This window comes from Symphodus melops (assembly GCF_947650265.1).
Source record: "Symphodus melops genome assembly, chromosome: 4".
Taxonomy (NCBI): Eukaryota; Metazoa; Chordata; class Actinopteri; order Labriformes; family Labridae; genus Symphodus; species Symphodus melops.
In genome coordinates, this window is record NC_136694.1 from 23835041 (window position 1) to 23853490 (window position 18450).

At 39.1% G+C, this 18450-nt stretch overlaps 1 protein-coding gene across 2 annotated transcripts in view; it reads right to left on the bottom strand.

Moving 5' to 3' along the window:
- Positions 1 to 3978: 3978 nt before the first annotated feature.
- Positions 3979 to 18450, bottom strand: part of necab3 (N-terminal EF-hand calcium binding protein 3) — a 39836-nt gene continuing 25364 nt past the window's right edge. Inside the window, exons 7-13 of one of the 2 annotated variants that reach the window (XM_079341100.1) lie at positions 18271 to 18392; positions 15647 to 15726; positions 11823 to 11876; positions 8378 to 8490; positions 7811 to 7888; positions 6687 to 6778; positions 3979 to 4177 (exon numbers count right to left, since the gene is read on the bottom strand). In XM_079341100.1, coding sequence (XP_079197226.1) covers positions 4149 to 4177; positions 6687 to 6778; positions 7811 to 7888; positions 8378 to 8490; positions 11823 to 11876; positions 15647 to 15726; positions 18271 to 18392 — 568 coding nt within the window. In that variant the 3' untranslated portion in view covers positions 3979 to 4148. The remainder of the gene's footprint in view (positions 4178 to 6686; positions 6779 to 7810; positions 7889 to 8377; positions 8491 to 11822; positions 11877 to 15646; positions 15727 to 18270; positions 18393 to 18450) is intronic. The other variant, XM_079341101.1, reaches the window with a different exon arrangement.

The following is an 18450-nucleotide window of genomic DNA, read 5'->3' on the forward strand; positions in this document are numbered from 1 at the left end:
AAAATCTAAATTGCAAGCAGTAACATTTTATTTTGCTGTAAATGTCATGTTAATATAGGGCCTAGTGAGGATGAACTTGCTTTTTGAGCCAGCCTCAAGAGGCCACTCGAGGAACTGCAGGTATAACTACCTCCATGTTTTTTTGTTCTTCATTTTTCTCCCCTTGCACTAATCTCAAAAGTACACTTTACTTCACTTTACCATTGTGCAAATGTTGTGGTTGTAGTAGCTCAGCACGTAGGGCCGAGGGGTGGCCGGTTCAAGTCCCGATGTGGACCAAAAAACGTAAGTTGGTCTGGTAACTGGAGAGGTGCCGAACCACTTCTCAGGGACTGCCTAGGTGCCCTTGTGCAAAGCACCGAACCTCTGCTCAGGGAGCACTTCTCTGACATCTCTCCATTAATGCATGTCCACAGGTCCTGCTTGTGCATGTGTGTGAGAAGCATGTCTCAAAAAATAACGACAATTTCCCCCTCTGGGATTAATAAAGTATATAAAATAGAAAAAAAATGAAGTTTGTTTATTTGTTAGGATTCCATAGCTGAACCCGAGAGCTCAGCTATTCTTTCTGGGGTCCTCAGAAAAAGAAAAAAAACAACATTAACATGAATATGAAATGTACATTTTAAAGAAACGATTAAGCACTATAGTCCACACAAACCATCACATTTAGAAGAGAGCATTACAAACACATGCAGAGACTACATTAAACTTTACAATCAATGCTGTCAACCAGAATAAAGTCAAAAACACACGAGACATGTATTTAAATAGGGTTATCGAGATATAATGTGTCTCAAATGTTTCTTTGTTTTACTTTTTAGAAATAGATTTTTGTGTTAATTTAGTGAAGATTGATGAGGAAGAATTCCTTGTTTTCATTGCTTTATATGTGACTGTACGTTGAAGACGTTAGTGAAGGTTTCCAGGCAGCTTCCTCTCTCATAACTTAAATCATATGACACCAACACAGGGAGGTGTCACACGCTTTGACTTTGGATTATTTATCTGCAGCACCTTCTGCACAACACAGTAACCAAGGCCAAAGGCACAGAGAGGAGTGATATGGGACAACAGATGTCGTTTTGTCACCTCAGCCCTGACCCGTGGCTCTCTAAAGTGATGAGATGTGTTTGCAGTTAACAGAGCCAAGGGCACCTGCATGCCAGGAAGAGAAGGCGGCTACTAGTTTATTCTCTCATATTAAAGCAGTGGAGGGAGTGTTTTTCAGATTTCTTTGTGGTTCGACATCCTTGAAAATTTTTTTGACCCTGAGTTTGGCTTTTCACTGATGTCCAACTTCCCTTTCAGCAAAGGGAAAAGTGTTTCGAAACAATAAATGAATAAACTGCACAGAAATACTCAATTCAGACTCTTCATACATACAAACCAAAGCATTTCTGTACAGACTAACGCTTCATTTTGCTTCAATCTTGCAGTCAAATATTTCCGCCCCAGCAATCACTGCAATGATTTGTCAGCCATTCAAGTACGTGTTTGAATTTACAAATTTTGCACAAAGAATCTCTCACAGTCACAACAAGCTTCTGGCTGCACATTTCATTGCTATTCAGAGCAAGTAATGCATAAACCTGAAACTGATCTCAGCGTACAAGAATAATGCAAACATATACACTTAGTTGTGTTGAGACTTTTGTGGGTCTTCGGTTCACACACTATGGACATCTGACGCAGGCAGAATTCCAAATCCCAATTTGTATGCTGCAGTGCTTGTGGCGACATTTGTGTTACAACCCCTCTGTTGCACCTTTGGAGGGATAGAAGCTTATATGATGTATAATGCAATGCAGCATCTCCAAAGCTGAAATTTAAACCATTGACAAGACCAATCCCACATTGCAAGGGGATTACTCGTCAAGGAAAGAAGAAGCACAATTCATTGACAATTTTTGTTTTGAAGTAACTCTCAAATTCAACAGCCTGCTACTCACAGAAATGCACTCTGTGACTTGTCCACTCGTACACACGATTAGGAACCACTGGTGCAATGAAGTCTGTAACTAGGTCTCACTATTCCCTGGTATCCTGCCCGCACAGCTGGATAACCATGTTTGATCCACAGGAACCTAAAATAAATTTCGAGTGCTCTGTATATCTCAAAGCTCAGTAATTGAGAGCTGACAGAAAAACTCAGGAATTACAGACAGAAATGGAGGGACACGTTTCTTTGATCTTTAATTGTGATCCTGACTCCAGGCATTTCTTTTCTTAGATTGTTTATTGGATTATTTGGAGTCCTACATCTTTCTCCAATTACGTTCAGAGGAATCTGGTATTTGCAATCATCCTTGATAAAACACTTCACCATGCTAAAGCAGAAACAATCCCTTTTTTTTTTTTTACACAGGATCCAATGACCATGAAAAATTGAAAAGCTGCAGTCTGTGATGTATACAGGGAAGATGTTTTATTGATTTAAAAACTACAGAGCTTTAACTCGAACGTCATATATATATATATATACATTTTTTAAAACGTGTCAGAACATGTTTCGGCTGGTTCCTGTAGGTCCATACATCGTGGTAATGTCACTGTTAATTTAACAGAAATTTAAATAGTCTGAAGCTCATAAAACACTGACAAAAATACCTAAATTAAGCAATGTTGTACATAGTTTACACTGCTGTCCAAAATCATTCTGCATTTTGCCTAATTAAGAAGTGAGGCACTTTGAGAAGTGCATTTCTTTGCGGTCATGAGTTCTTGTTTAGTTTTGTATTTTTACTACCATTGTGTGGACCTTTTTTATTTTGACATTCGCCCTTGTGTTCCTTCTTTGCACGTATCCTCTGACTGCTGCCTGCTACATTCATCAGCAGTATGTAGTTTTACTGCCAGTGGGTCGTTATTTTGCAGTATACCAGAACCCTGCTGAACTGATTTCCGATCTTGGAACGAGGGAGTTCGAAATCACCCAGCTGACGACATAAAAACGTTACAGTATAGCATCGACTAACGGTCATCAGGATAAGAAATGCCTGTCGAAGATAAAGTTTTTTTTAACTTGTCAAAACAAACAACAATAAGCTGTTAACGATTTTTATTAAAGTTGCTTTTCAGTTTGTTTACAGTTGGTGGCATACAATACTGAACCAAACCACGGCGGAAATATGAATACATCCTCCTTATTTACACATGAAGCCCACTCTGATCAAAATAAATACATGATACATTAAATATATTTAAAGTTTATAACTTAGTGTGACAATACCCCCCCCCCCAAAAAAAAAACCCAAAGAAAAACAAATAAACAAAGAAAAACAAAAACAAACAGTCATTTCCCATTTAAATACACATTATTTTAAGAGATACTTAAATAACTACAAATAACTGACCACTTTTATATCGAGCACTAAATTCAAGTCAGGGCAGATGGTGTGTTTCTGATGACACCTCTTATTGGCATTCTATGCACAGGACAGTAGGATAGCTACAGGAAACAAAAACAGTGCTACAGTATATATAATACAGCATATACAGCCATAATAGAAAGGTAGTGTGTCACAGTCAACAGCATGCATGTTTCAGCTGCAGTAACCTTTCGTCTCCTCTTCCTCTCCGCTCTTCTGAAACCATATTCAACAGTAAACAACTTATCAAAAGCACAAAACACGACTGCCATGGTTGTTTTCATTACAGTTGGATTTGCAGTAGTGGCCTATTCTAGCGTGGTCTTGGTGGTTTCTCCACTGGCATAATTATCAGGAAAAACACTGCATGAGAGAGGAGGCGATTTCACAAATGATAGATGGAGTTATAAGAAAAAAGAAAGAAAAAAAAAAAACTTCAATAACATTGCTCTTGCGTTGCACTGAATCCCTCACTTTCAAGTGTATAGATTGGCTATAGGGTGCGACTAACCCTTTTGATACAAGCGGCACAATAATGAGCATTCGTAGTCAGAGGAACATTAAAGGATGCTGCTGGAGGAAGCTGGATGACGCCATTGTCTCAGTCTCCTGTTGCTTTCAAACACATGGATGGATGCCTTTTGAATTCCTCTGCGCATGTGTGTGTCCGTGTGTTTCTGTCTATGTGTTCTGTGCATGCGTGTGGGTGGGAAGGCTGAAGCGCCAGTGTGTCTTTGTCCGTGTGACAGTGTAGGCAGTGGATGTGACATCCAGGGGTTAGTTGTTAGTCATAATCCACCAGGACGCTACGGAAACACAGACAAAGAGAGAGTGAGAAAGTTAGCTAACAAAAAAAGAAATAAGAGTAATCCACTGCAGAAGTCCCTCTCATGAGGGAAGAGTCAAGAGCACATTAAAAGTCATTAATCCAATTTAGATTTGATTAAGCTCCAGTTCTCCAATTATCAGCTAAACATTTCCATCAGTAAAAATTATTTATTTCCTTCAAAGATGGAGGCAATTAAAGCATTTAACTAAAGGAGAATCGTTTTTTTTTTTTTAGAAACATGAAACAAGGTCGTGTGCTGTTTTCAAACCCTCTGCATGATTTTAAATTATATTTAACCCTCTGCCTTATTTTGGTCTTAGCATGGCATTTGCTGAAGCTATGAGGAGATTCTTGGCCATCAAATAGAGATGATTATAAAATAACCACATTCTTTAAACGCTTGGCTGCTGCTGTGCTACGATCTTTCAGAGGGGAAAAAATCCGTCGGAATCCGTCAGTGGAACAGATACTAATAGCTGCAGCTCGGAGCAGATGAATGTTTGAGGTTTTTTTTTTTTCTATTATTGATTCCAGATCCGTCCTCTTCCTGCGCTCTTGATGTGCACCTCATAAACTCCTCTCCCTCCCAATCAGTGCATTGTGGCCTCCTCAGCAGCCAAACTCATCTTTGACTCAGAGCAGAATAACATACTAATGATGTCTCCGTCGGAGGAAAACAGGGGATGCCTCAGTGCAGCCGTGAAAGCAGCTTAGCAGCTATTACACTGCCAATAACACCCTGAGAAAGAAAACACAAGGAACAAGGCTACAAGCTTCACTACATCTTTCATCTCTCCAAGTAGTATTTTATTGTTACATTTTCATCATGAATATTTAGATTTTGTGTCATGAATAAATGACTTTACTGTCACTTTATTGTGAGAGAGTGTGCAGAGTGTTTCGCCTGTCGCTTCCTCAGGTTTGATCAGCTGGGCGCTCACAATGAAGTGACAGTAAAGACATTTTAAGTGAGAGCGAGTTACATTCTCGGTTCATGATTTAATGTCATCTTCATTTCTTGTCAGTTTCGCTAAATGACAAGTTGATACAATTTTCAAAATTGTAATCATCCAAAGTTTTTATATGGGGCAAAATATCAATATGGCTTCATAGCATTGCCTAACTCAGGGGTCACAAAACAACAGTGCAGGCGACTGTTGACGCCAACTGTCTGTAGAAGTGACAGGGCAGGGTCACAAAATAGGGCTATCCAAAGACTTGCTTCAGAACAACATAAAAGAATACAGCAGCCTTAAAATAATTATACATTTTTATTTGGTTCATCATTTCAGAAATAATGGGTCAAATAATGAATCTTAAATCATTTAAAATGTTGATTTGTTTTTGGAAGGCATCTTACGACCCTCCTCTCATTCATGAAATAATGCTCTGACTTTCTGAAGCAGATGAAACTCAAATGTCAAGATGAGCCAGAGAGGAGTCAAGTCAAATCCTGCTCTGCAGTGATTCACGTCCTCCATGACGTACAGTTGAGATACTTGCGTCACATAGATGTCACTCTGCCAAACAGAAGGATTACTGCTTGCTGATTTCAGGCAAGAAAATTATGAAGATTGTGTGTTTTTGCCCTCAATTCACCTTTATAACACATGTGACTTGTGCAACACGAGCAAACCAGAACCAGTTCACTTCAACAGGCTGCGCGCACATGAATCATAATGTTCGGAGACGATATGCACATCTTTTTTTCGAAACTTTTTTTTCGAAGCTTGCCAACAAACAGCTGATGTTAATAATGGGATAAAATGTACATATTATCCCATTAAAGTTCAATGCAGGGATTTTGACTAACATGAATAATGGGAGCACATCAATGATAAAAAAAAAGCACAATTTCCTGTTTGTACTTTGGTGTTAATTACATTCAATCATTGAAAAGTACCTCCAGGCTGCACTGGAGGATTGGTAAGTTACTGACAGAGATGTCAAAGCAAGGAGTCAATATTTAATTTCACAGGCATGCAACGTGTAATGAATGTAAGAAGATCCTTATATATGATACTTGAACTGTATTTTCAGGCCAAACGATTTTTCAAAAGTTTTTTTTTTTTTTTTTTCTTTGCAAACTGAAAATTGCTTTTGACAGGCAGGGGTTAGCTAAGCTGTGTTTGACTGACCCAGCACAGTGTGATCACAAAGGACTCTGAAACAGCAGAGAAATGACTGATCACAGAGGTAATGGACCAACAGGGAGACTGGGGTAGTCACAGTTTCTAGCATCATCTCAGCAGCCAAGTAATGTTTCCCTAATGTGCCAAAAACTGTGGTCCAATCTCGCTGACAGACAAATATCAGGAGGTGTTTTTAGTCTTGAATACAATAAAGAAGGAATAAGAAATTAATTAAGAGAATTATTTCAAAGTGACATTTAAGTCTAGTGTATATGTTTTTGAACGTTTCATTATGTTGTTCACCGACACTTTCTGTCCTTGTGTAAATGCACTCACAGACACATATACACCAACCTGGGAGCAACATAGTAGAAACTATTTCGGCGTCCTCCAGCATGTCAATGACGCAGCGCTGGAAGTCTTTGCTGCTGTTGGACTGCAGGTAGCTACAGAACAACAGAAAGAAGAGAATTGTTGTGAACAAAAATAGAGAGCTTTGAGAAAGATCATGTTAAAGATCACATCTGACTGAATTAATACGATACGATACACTTTATTGTCCCCTTCTGGAAATTTGTCTTGGACTTGGAAGTACTGCCAAACATTCAGCTGCTTCCACATACGGTGATCACATGTTTTATTCATGTTGGAATACAGTGTTTACCAAAACATGGCATGGCACTTGTTGGATAAAAGTTTACAAAAAAATCAAAGTGATGAACAATTTTCGCGCTCGGTTTAGTTTAACGGTTCTTTTTTGAAATGTCGCTTCTTGGGGTCAAAAACAAAAGTGGATGATGGGAAACACATTGAAACTACATGGACAGTAAAATAATGTTACTAAGAATATTGTTACCTACTTCATGCTTACGATAAATTGGTTTAATAGCAGAGCCCAGTGTTTCACACAAATAGGGTAGCAACCTGGAGGTAAGGATGTAATGTCGGGTAATGTTTTCCCAATATTCTTAGCTACCATTAGAATGACACGAAATCTCTGTTACTGTTATATTCTGATGATTTCTCCATGCGTTTAAACTAATACTGCACAAATGATGCTCTATGATTTAAACAACTTTACAGCTGCAAACAACAAAATTTATTTTCAATTACAATTTGTATTCATTTTTTTTTAATCATTGCCATGCTACTACTGATCTGTCTCTTTTCTACTACAGAAATGATTTACTAAGGAAACTTAGATTGGTTATAGTTGGAGTCAATGTTATTACATTTTCAAAGTGTTTGTGTGTGTGTTTGTGTGCGTGTGTGTGTGTGTGTGTGTGTGTGTGTTTGTGTGTGTGTGTAAAAAATGAGAGGTGGTCCATCTGTTCATCACCACTTGTGGGGAACATTTTTATCAGAAAGTTATCAATGCCAAACAGTCTGCCAATATCGCACACACACAAACACACACACACACACACACACCTACACATCTATATACACACACACACACACACACACACCATACTGACCTCATCCAGGAGATGCGATCCTGCCAGAACTCATACATTATGTAACACGACTTCCCCGGGAGCTTCTGAACGGACACGCTGACAGCAGGATGGGGATGAAAAGTAGAGTGGGGTAAGAAGAGGATACACAGTGAAGGCCAGTTTACACTCTGAGGATAAATTACACCAAAAGTTTTCATCCTCTAAGAAATGTCAGAACTAGGCAGGGTGAAAAACTTCTCAAAAAGAAGCATTCAAAGAAAATTAACCCAGACAAGAATGTTTGTTTTTTATGATAATTAATAAAATGTTAAATTGTTATTTTGAATTAAGAGTCCCACAGTTTGGGGCCACAATAAAAGCTGCCATACTGTGCGAGGATCAAAGATGATGAAACATTAATGAAAAAGGAAATCAGCAGCAGCTCTCCATCCTTTCCCCCCCTCAGTTTACCCGCCAGGTTTCTCACAGCTGACAAACTAAATCCTTGATTCAGGATTGCCTCAATAATTCAAAAGTTGCCTCAGCCTGATGCAATGTATAAACACATACACGTGTTTATCAGTTTTAACACAAGCAAACACTCACTGCAGGTTGTCAGAGTGGGCCGAGGTGGCATCGATGTAGCTTTTCAGAACTTTCCGGAAGTTGTCCAGATCTTGGTCGGTCACTGACATCTGCCTCTGAACCAGTAGGATGTTCTGTTGGCAGAGAGAGAGACAGGAGACAGACAGGGGACAGAGAGGAGGTGACCCATTAAGCACCTGGCTTTTCAAGAGAAAAACAAGTATCTGTATTTTTGATAACGTAGCTTTTTCTGTTGGTTTTGGCCTTTGGTACTGCTGTTAAGATTTTCAGAAACTCAAATTACAGTGATTATGTGTTTTGACGGGCCTGTGGCTTGTTAAGTTGTACCATGTCTTTTCTTGTGTTGCAGGTTTGTGTAATTGGTAGGCGTGGCTATCGATTCAGCCTGCCTGAGAGCACCTGGGCCCGATGCGCCCAGTCACTGTAAAAGCTGCCACCTTTTAGTGTGCGCCTTGTTTGGTTACTTTGTCTTCCTTCTCTACCCAACACATGCACAATACACTTTTCACCCACTAGCTTACACGACTGACTCTTTCTACCGAGTTCTCCTATCACACTGTGCGCCAGTTTTTTTTCTCTCCTGTGATTGACGTCATTGTGCGACGCCGACACTTTTGCTTACGTAAAATAAGTGCAACAGCAGACGTAATCAAAGTGCTGGTGTTAACGCGGCTCACTGGACTCCACACGTTTACTCTTCCACATATTTTGACGACTGATGCAGAGGTCACTTCTTTCTCCAACACTCCGTCAACATAAACTCCGCTGCCAACGTCAGTGGTTTTGACGAGAGCCGGTTGGACCATGTGTGTGTGTTTTTCTATTTGTTATCACCTGCCACTCTTTCCTGCGTGTCCACCAAACCTGCCACTACGTAAATCATCTGTTAAAGTTAAATTGCACCTCTCTGTTAACATCTTCACTTTGGCATTTTCTTCCTGCCTGCATTACAAACTGTGGGATTACTAATGAGAGCAGCTGACTGGCCTTTTACTTCCTTTTTTCTTGATTTTATTTAAAAGGAACAGTGCATATTAAAGAACATAAATGTAAATATGCCAGAATTAGCCAACGGCTACTTTCCATCTGCAGTCCCTGGCAGGTCAGAAGAAATAACACATTACATTACAATAACAACAACACAATAAGAAATACACAAAAGATTTACAACACGATAGAAGAACTGGACAACTGACACACACCAATGACAGTAGCAAAGAACACTGAGAAGACACATAAAAGCTTCAATTTAAAATGAGTGCTGACAGATCTGGTTTCTTTTCAGCCACTTTTTCAGATTGACTTTAAAGGTGCTAAACGTGGTACAGTCTCTTATTGGAGCTGGAATCTCATTCCAGACCTTAGTACCTTTGACTGATAACACCTGATTACTAAAGGTTGTGTGTCTGTGTGGTACTGTACAGTCACCTCTAGTGAGGGCTCTGGTTATTCTCCCACTGGTGCTGGATCTGAACATAATGAACTCACCCAAAGGCGGTGGAGCAAGTCCATGCAGAATCTTATATACAGAACAAGCAAGTTTAAACTTTTTCAAATGATCAAAACTTAAAATGTTGTATCTCTTGAGAATAAGGCAGTGATGAGTGGAAAAGGATTTCCTATCCAATACTTTTACAGCATTTTTGAAGAGAGATTCTATTGGTTTTAGTGTACTTAAGCTGGCCAGTGAGCAGTTGGTGATGCAATATTCTATGTGAGAAAACATTTTTGCAACCCTCTCTGGGAGTAACGATCTTATATGTCTAAAGTTATTAAGTTTTAAATTTACTGTTTTACAGAATTTTAACATGTTTTTTAAAAGTTAAATTTGAGTCAAGGGTGACACCAAGATATTTAAATTCATGTACATCTACAAGGCATAAAGCTGAGCGTATGCAGATATTTGGCAAATAGTTGATGTATAAAGAGAACAAAATAGGTCCAAGAATGGAACCTTGAGGGACTCCAACCTCACTGTCAGGGGGGATTTGATACCGCTGACTGATACACAATCTGTTCGATTTGACAAGTATGATTTAATCCAAAGAATAGCTTGCTCTGAAAAACTGAATTTTAGTAGTCTTGACAATAACATTTGGTGGTCAACCGTATCAAATGCCATTTTCAAATCAAGAAAAACTGCACCAACAACAGGACACGAATCTAAATAATATTTAACTTTTTCTAGAAAAAGATTTATTGCAGTTTCGGTTGAGTGATTTGAACGAAAACCAAACTGCAAAACCAATCACATATACAATGATGATCATTTGTAGGAGTCTGTTAAACACTTACTTTCTTTACAAAGCACTAGTGCTACTCACAGAGTTTAGAAAAAGACACTTGAGAATGATAGAACTTTCTTTTTTTTCCTTGCACAATCAGTATGCCCGAACGTGTCAGTGTCCTCCTCGGGGAAATCTCGGTTTGAACTAAGGTCCTTTGCCTGGAATGGTCCCCAAACACTCCCATCAATCTGCTGCCCTCTTTACTTTCCTAACAATTCAGTGCAACGCTGCATCAGCACTGGGAACACAACAAAGTTTAAAAGACTTGAACCAACAGCAATAAAGATGCATTTCACCTTTGTGTAGGTTTGACTTTGAGATATTGGAGATTTGTTTTTGCCACTTTTATTGAATAATAAAAACAATCATACATCCTTAAAAAAAACAGTGTGGAAACAACCACACCAGAAATGATTAGAACTGTTAAAACTGCTTTGAAAAAAATTGTTCCCATAGTTACCCTCTCACCTGTCTGTGGGTGTTTTCACACCTCACAAGTGGATAATTATTTTTTTCCGTATTGCACTAAATGTCAAAACTCAAACAAATCACACCTGACTTCTTTCCTTTGTTGCAAGATGATGAACATAAACAGGTTTTTGTGAGCTTTTTACTTTGAGGCTTACTGTACAAAGACCTCAAGAAGCACTGAGGGTTTATAGGATGACTCATAAAAAGAGATTAGAGCTGCTTGTACAGGTGGTTGTGGTATTACTTGGCTCATGAAGAACAGATACAGTAGGTGCTGCTTGACATTTAAAAATGAGGACAGTGAACAAACGCGAGTAAGACACATTTCAAGAAAGAATGATTGCTGTGCCAAGCTGAGAAAAGAGGTTAAATGTTTTATATATATATATATATATATATATATATATATATATATATATATATATATATATATATATATATATATATATATATATATATATATATTGTGGTAATAAGCAACCTTAGACATCATGGGGCCATGTGTAGGTTTGTTTTGTGCCTTAGTTCAATCTAATTATTCTTCAATCTGCAAGAATCTGTGTATTTCTATCCATCAACTATGTTTAGCTGTAGCATCAGAGAGGTGTTTCTCAAGTGGCTTTACTATGCACATGTGTCCTCATGTAGTTTAAAAAGGGACATTTCAAGTGTCAGTGCTGACTTACAGACTTGTATGTGCTGGCCAGAGTGTCCTCTTTGAGTGGCTCCAACTTGGGACTCTGAAAAACAAATGGAAAGGACAGGACAGTGCAGAACAGTTTGTGCTCACATTTATACATACATACTTTTGTACATATCATTGCTCATTGTATATACATATTTATATTGGGGGTTTATTTTAAACCATTTGAAGATCTTTGCACATTGGATACTTTTTGCAAACTGAACGTTTTAATTAATTTCTTGAATCACTTTTTTAAAAATATTTTGAAATTTTGATGTCTTGCTTTTTCCTGCAAAGAATTATCAATCCATCCACATCCATCCATCCATCTATCCATCCATCCATATCCATCCATCCATCCATATCCATCCACATCCATCCATCCATCCACATCCATCCATCATCCACATCCATCTCCATCCATCCATCCATCCACATCCATCCATCCATCCATCCATCCACATCCATCCATCCATCCATCATTCCATCCACATCCATCCATCCACATCCATCCATCATTCCATCCACATCCATCCATCCACATCCATCCATCCATCCATCATTCCATCCACATCCATCCATCCAACCATCCAGGTCTTGTTGTGTTTATGTGTAAGTCGTGTTCTTTTGGCCGAGGGTGTTAATTGAATCCTGGACTGCATGTACATGGTATACTCAATTCAACTGAGCTAACAGACACCCGTATGCGTTTTCTGACAACTAATGTCATTATGTTGTTTTAATGTCAATCATGTAACTTTCATTTGGAAAATGTAAGTGAGCACTGTTTTGGCAGTGTCTTGTCTGTCAGTCATTCAGTAGCATTGGAACAGGCGTTAGAATCCATTAAGGAATATTCAGCCTTACTCCTGATTAACTTCAGTCTTTAAATACTTTTTACTAAGACTGCGGCAAAAGCTAAAACTTTACCTTATATTTCATAAAATGTAATCTGATTTGCTTGCATAATACTTTTCCAGCAATGCTAAAAAAAACAAACCTTTTTTTTTTTTTTTTTTTACATAAATAACAATCAGCTTATCTTATCAACACAGATGGGTAAAAGTGCAGAGTACCAAAGACTCGAGCACATTTGCACACAGACATTTTCACCTGTTGGCACTCATGTTGCATGCTGTAGGCAGAAACAGGGCCCCTAAAACTTACTGTTATGTTATTTTTATATTGGAATATCTTTGATGTTTTTGATCAATTTTCATCATATTGTTCCAAGACAAATTCTATGAGGGTCTTTAAAGGTTACATCCATTTACTGAGTAACACCCTCGTGTTTCCTAAAGCCTAAAATGACATATTGTGGTATCAGCCTGATCAAGTCTGTCATAGCCAGACTTTGGCATGTCGATGAAAATTGGACAGTTCAATTGAACAGATGTTATTCTCCTCACAATATCTATTTCTTGCAACCCATGTCTGCAGGGCAAACAGTATACAGCTTGTAGTCTATAAAGATAAGATGTCATGAATACAGAAATAAGTAAAGGTAATAACACAGAGTGGAACTAGGAAAGGTTATGGTTGTGTATGCATGTGTGCGTCTGTGTATAGATGCTTGTCTGTGTGTGTGTGTGTGTGTGTGTGTGTGTGTGTGTGTGTGTGTGTGTGTGTGTGTGTGTGTGTGTGTGTGTCTGTGTATACAGGGAACATAACCTTTGAGGAAGAAAATTCATTCTGTAACATTTTAGAGACCAGACAGGTCGAGATGGACAGTGTGTGTGTGTGTGTGTGTGTGTGTGTGTGTGTGTGTGTGTGTGTGTGTGTGTGTGTGTGTGTGTGTGTGTGTGTGTGTGTGTGTGTGCGTGTGTGATGTAGTGATGTGGAGGTGTGAGGGATAATATTGCACTCAGAGCATCCTGCAGGTTATGAATTGCCTTGATATTGCAGTCTGAGCCCCCCTCGGTTGACAAAACGGAGGACAAGAGAGGGAAAACTGCTTAAGGAGAGGCTGAAAAGGAGTGGAGGAATAAACATCAAAAGATGGGAAAAACAGAAATTAATAAAGCAAAGAACAGAGAGAGAGCGAGATGGAGCAGAAGATGGGGCAGGAGAGCGTGAAAAAGGTTTTTGAATCGTAGTATTGAATGGTTCACAGAGTTCAGACTAAGAGATGAGAGAGGTGACTGTGCTTTATTTTGTCACATAGATCTGCACAGCTCCTTTTACAAAAACATTGATTTTTTTCCGGCTGCGAGTGCCTCTTTTGTTGTTTTTGAGAGAAACAAACAAGCATGCTCTGAATTTCATTTTGAGTGCAAACTTGAATGAAACTGCACAACATCAATTGATGGGACCAAAAAATACTTCTTTTCTAGCAGGTGCTGTTTTATCTGCATCACAGCTGAAACTATAATAAAGGTTATGTAACTAATAATTCACATGTAGAGCTTGCACAGGTGAACAGATATTTGCACAAGTAGACAGTGCGCAGTAAAGATGCATCATTACTATCATGGTATCAGATATCAGTCATGCACTGACTCTAATAAGTTTATCAGTTATTGGTCACAATGGGCCAATCCATGAGGCCGTTCTATACAACTCTGCTCTATGCTATTCTGTGTTTACGGTTAGCACGTGTACTTCATGTACATTTGCTTAGGTTGAGCCAAAATGACAAGAAAGGCAAATGAATCTGGAGTTATGTCATGTTGCTGTGCGAACAACTTCCACAGCTACTCGACATAAGTGCAAAGCTAATAGTTCAAAGACTGCTAACTAGGGTACATGTTTGAGCACTCTGCCTGAACACTGCAAGAACATATGAGCACATTTATCATCAATAGATTAAATGGATGTGAAAGCTAAGAGCTTCACCGCAGGCACCTGGAGCTGTGACGTGTGTTGCAACATGCTTGAAGCTAAAAACTTTCACCTACAGTGTCACCAGCGACTTGATTTCAACTGCCATCAATAAAGTGCTTTACCCGTTCACAGAAATGTATGATATTCTGAGAGACAAGGCTCACAACATGAAAAGGTCATGACAGCGTGGGAGCACACAACTTAGGCGTCTTTGCACATATGCTATGCATACAATGCATGCATATCTTGACAGAGGGTGAGTGATGCTACTGCAAATGTTGTACAGATTGTGCGGCAGCTTGTGATAACAATTGAGCCAGTTTATGGGTGTTTATTTGTTTTGCTTCACACTGTTGGGAAAACCTGACGTCGCCTCACACATAAAACATTCCTGTTCTCATCCGCACAGTGAGGAATAAAGGTTATTGAATTAATACTGCTGTCACATTGGTATCGTTATCAGCAGATACCCAGATCCCAGGTATCAGATTGGTATCACAACTTCAAAAATTAGATTACAACTACCCCGGCCTGCATTTCTTCGAAAACAGTGCCTTGTTTTGTTAATTACATTTCTCGAATCAGCTAATATTCTGTGCTCCAAAATGAAATCACATTTGAAAAGCTAATGCGTCACACATTTCCATTTCTCATATTGTCTGCATAATTTTTCACTTGTTATATAATACTGTTTTTTGTAATTTGATGGCAGGCTTGCATTATCCTGTACCAGTAAATGCAAGTGATCCATGTCACCCAATGATTTGTTGAATACCTTACATCGTCCTGAAGTTTTGTGTTTAAGCGGTTTTCAACCTTGTTTTCCCTTTTTTAAGTAAGAAGTGACCATATTAAAAAAAAGAAGGTTGGACATAAAGATAATCAAGCAGTTTGCAAAAATGGAAAACTTTAAGCCCAGCTGACTTGACTTATGAGGTGCATCTACATAAATACACTGGAGTCAAACAAAATGTAAAGAACACTGAAGGAATCCTTTCTCACCTGACACTCCAGTTTATCCAGCAGTTGTTGCAGACGGCTGATTTGAGAGCACCAGTTCTCTCCATCTTCCACGTTCACACCTGGAGACAACACAAGCACGACCATCAGAATGATCCAAGCTGAGAGTTTTACTCTGTGTTTGATCGATTTCACGCAATTCAGTCATGTCCAGACAGACTTTAAGCTGTGATACTCTCGACATATGAAATAGAGACAATTAGTTTACGAACATCAAAAAAGTTTAATGTATAATGAAAACTTTAGAGAAAAACATTATTTTTGCCTTGAAGGGCAAATCTAACTGTTGATTAAACTGAGTGAATATACTCATTTAAAATGTCAATTTGTTTTCCCTGCTGGCTAAATATCTGATGAACAATCAATGACAGTAAAAAGAAATGAAAGATTTCTCTGAAATTGTCTCTAGAAAACAGTCCCTGTGATCTTTGTTGGTGCAAAGGCCGAAGAGAAATCCTATTGGCTGCTGTAACTAAGGACAACAAGACAGTGATGGGAATCATCTGTTCACGCCACTGACCACGATTCCTCCACCATTGGCTGACAATTTGTCATTACTGACTTGTTTTAATGAGAGTTGTCAAACTAATAACTGAAACCTTTGAAAGGTCAATTTACAGTGTTTTGTCATTCTGCCAAGAAGAATGTTGCAGGGATTCACAAGTCCAGGAAATATGATCAAACAAAAATATAGTGCTGATAATTTTTCTGCTTTAATAACTCTATTAAAGGATAATGTTGGTGACATCAGGCAATTCTAATATGGACGGGAACATGGACTTTTCTCGTCTTCTAACTACACAAAGTGCTTTTACACCGCATGTCACACCAGCCCATTCACACAATGATAGCAGAGGTTGGGATATAAAGAGACCATCAGAAGTAACTAATCCCGTTCACACACATTTATATGCCGCAGAGGAAGTGTCAGGAGAAATTCGGGGTTAAGCGTCTTGCCCAAGGACACATTGGACATGTTGCTGCAGGAGCTGGAAAAATAAAGAAAAGCCTTCCGGTTGAGAGACGACTGACTGAGCTTCAGCCTCCCCAGAAGTGTACCAAAAAAAAGGTAGGTTTAACAAAGGAGGCTGAACAAAAATAACTAACAACATAAAACTTTCAAAATCTGTCTAGTGCACATAGCAGAGTGACATGTTGTCTGTATGTGATACCAATCCTCCCTATAAAAGCTTCTGTAAAGAGCATGTAAAAACACATCGCCTTGAATCTCACTCTCGCCACTTGACTTCCTTGGAATTTAGGATTTTTGGACATGCGCAAACCAAGTTAGATCAGCTTTGTCGGATTGAGCTTTCTTGAACTTTTGCAAACAGTATGATTTGAAAGTTGGAGGGTGGGCTAAAATGAAAATAAGGAAAAAGGAATCATCCTGTTGAGATGTTTTCTTCTTTTGAAGACATACAGCTGATTCATTTGTGCAGCTCTGTTGTTATTGAAAGTATTGAAATCAAACTTAAATGTCATTGAGTCATCCTTTTTGGAAACATTTTTATTCAACACATTTTTTACGTTTTGTGTATATAGTTACTTTTAAAAGTGGAGCACCTCAAGTGGCCTGTTGGTGAGTGGGTTTTGATAGGCAGCCCTTTGCAGGCAGGCAGAGTGCTGTTGTTACACAACAGTGACCCTCAGACAAAGAAAACACATGTTGTGTATTCTGTAGCACTGGGTGAAGTGTTTCTGCAGCACAATACTAATGTGCACTGTGCTGTAGCGTGTCAATCACACATAGGACAAGCCTGCAGCCAGCAACTCTTGCTGGAAAATAGTATGCAGCGTGTGCCATTTTTATTCTTCGGTGTAGAAAAAATGTTTGATAAAAATGTCAAATCCCCGATATGATAGTGAATTCCGTCGCTAACATAAAACATTTCAACTGTTTCTACCTCAGTAAGAAACAATGGGCTTATGGTTAAGCATCACAAATAAAGAGTACAAGAAGATTTACTTGTATATTGCTTTTTTCTGTCCTTCAAATTTACTGTATACACCCTCTAAACCTCTTCCCATTGAATAAAAGTTAAGGCCAAATCCCATATTGATGTCATCTAGAGCTGGAGTTGCCCTTTTAAGATATATCGCTTTTTGTACAAAAGTTTGCACAACGAAGCTCAGCCGTCACATTTGTAGCCTACGTTCATTGGTAATATTGGTGTCCCAATCTGTGTCCCAATCTGTGAATTCATATTGTGTTTCGTCGATCGCATCGCTGAAGCACGCCACAGTTGGCGCTCCACACATACATACTGTGTATAAGATACAGTCAGACGTGCGTGTTCACGAAGCTTCACTTCTGGATCTCCTGAAACTGTCTCGCTCCTGTATCTCTTCCGTCACTACCTCTCAAGGGGGTAAATGATTCTTGACTTAGTGTTCTTCAGCGCACACAGCGTTTAGGAAGCCGTCACGTCGTAAATCTTCTGTACGGTTTATGATTGATGAAGACAAAGATGATCACCAACTTGTATTGTAAGCCCTCGTTTTTAATGCTGCACTGCAGACGCTCTTCATTAAGATTTTGAAATGTAAGGCGTCAAGTTCAGTTGTTGTTTCCAGAACAGCTTCTAATATGATATCCCTCTTACCTGTGGTCAGGATGCCAGAGCAGGGATCTGATGGTGACCTGCACAGGTTATTATGGAGCCTGCGACCACACCGCCTGCCGCTCCTCTCTGCTACTGTCAGCTCGGGTGCCTTTACCTCTCTGCTGCCATGACAGCGGAGGAGACCCGGGGAAACAAACACCAGAGAGAGAGAGACAGCTA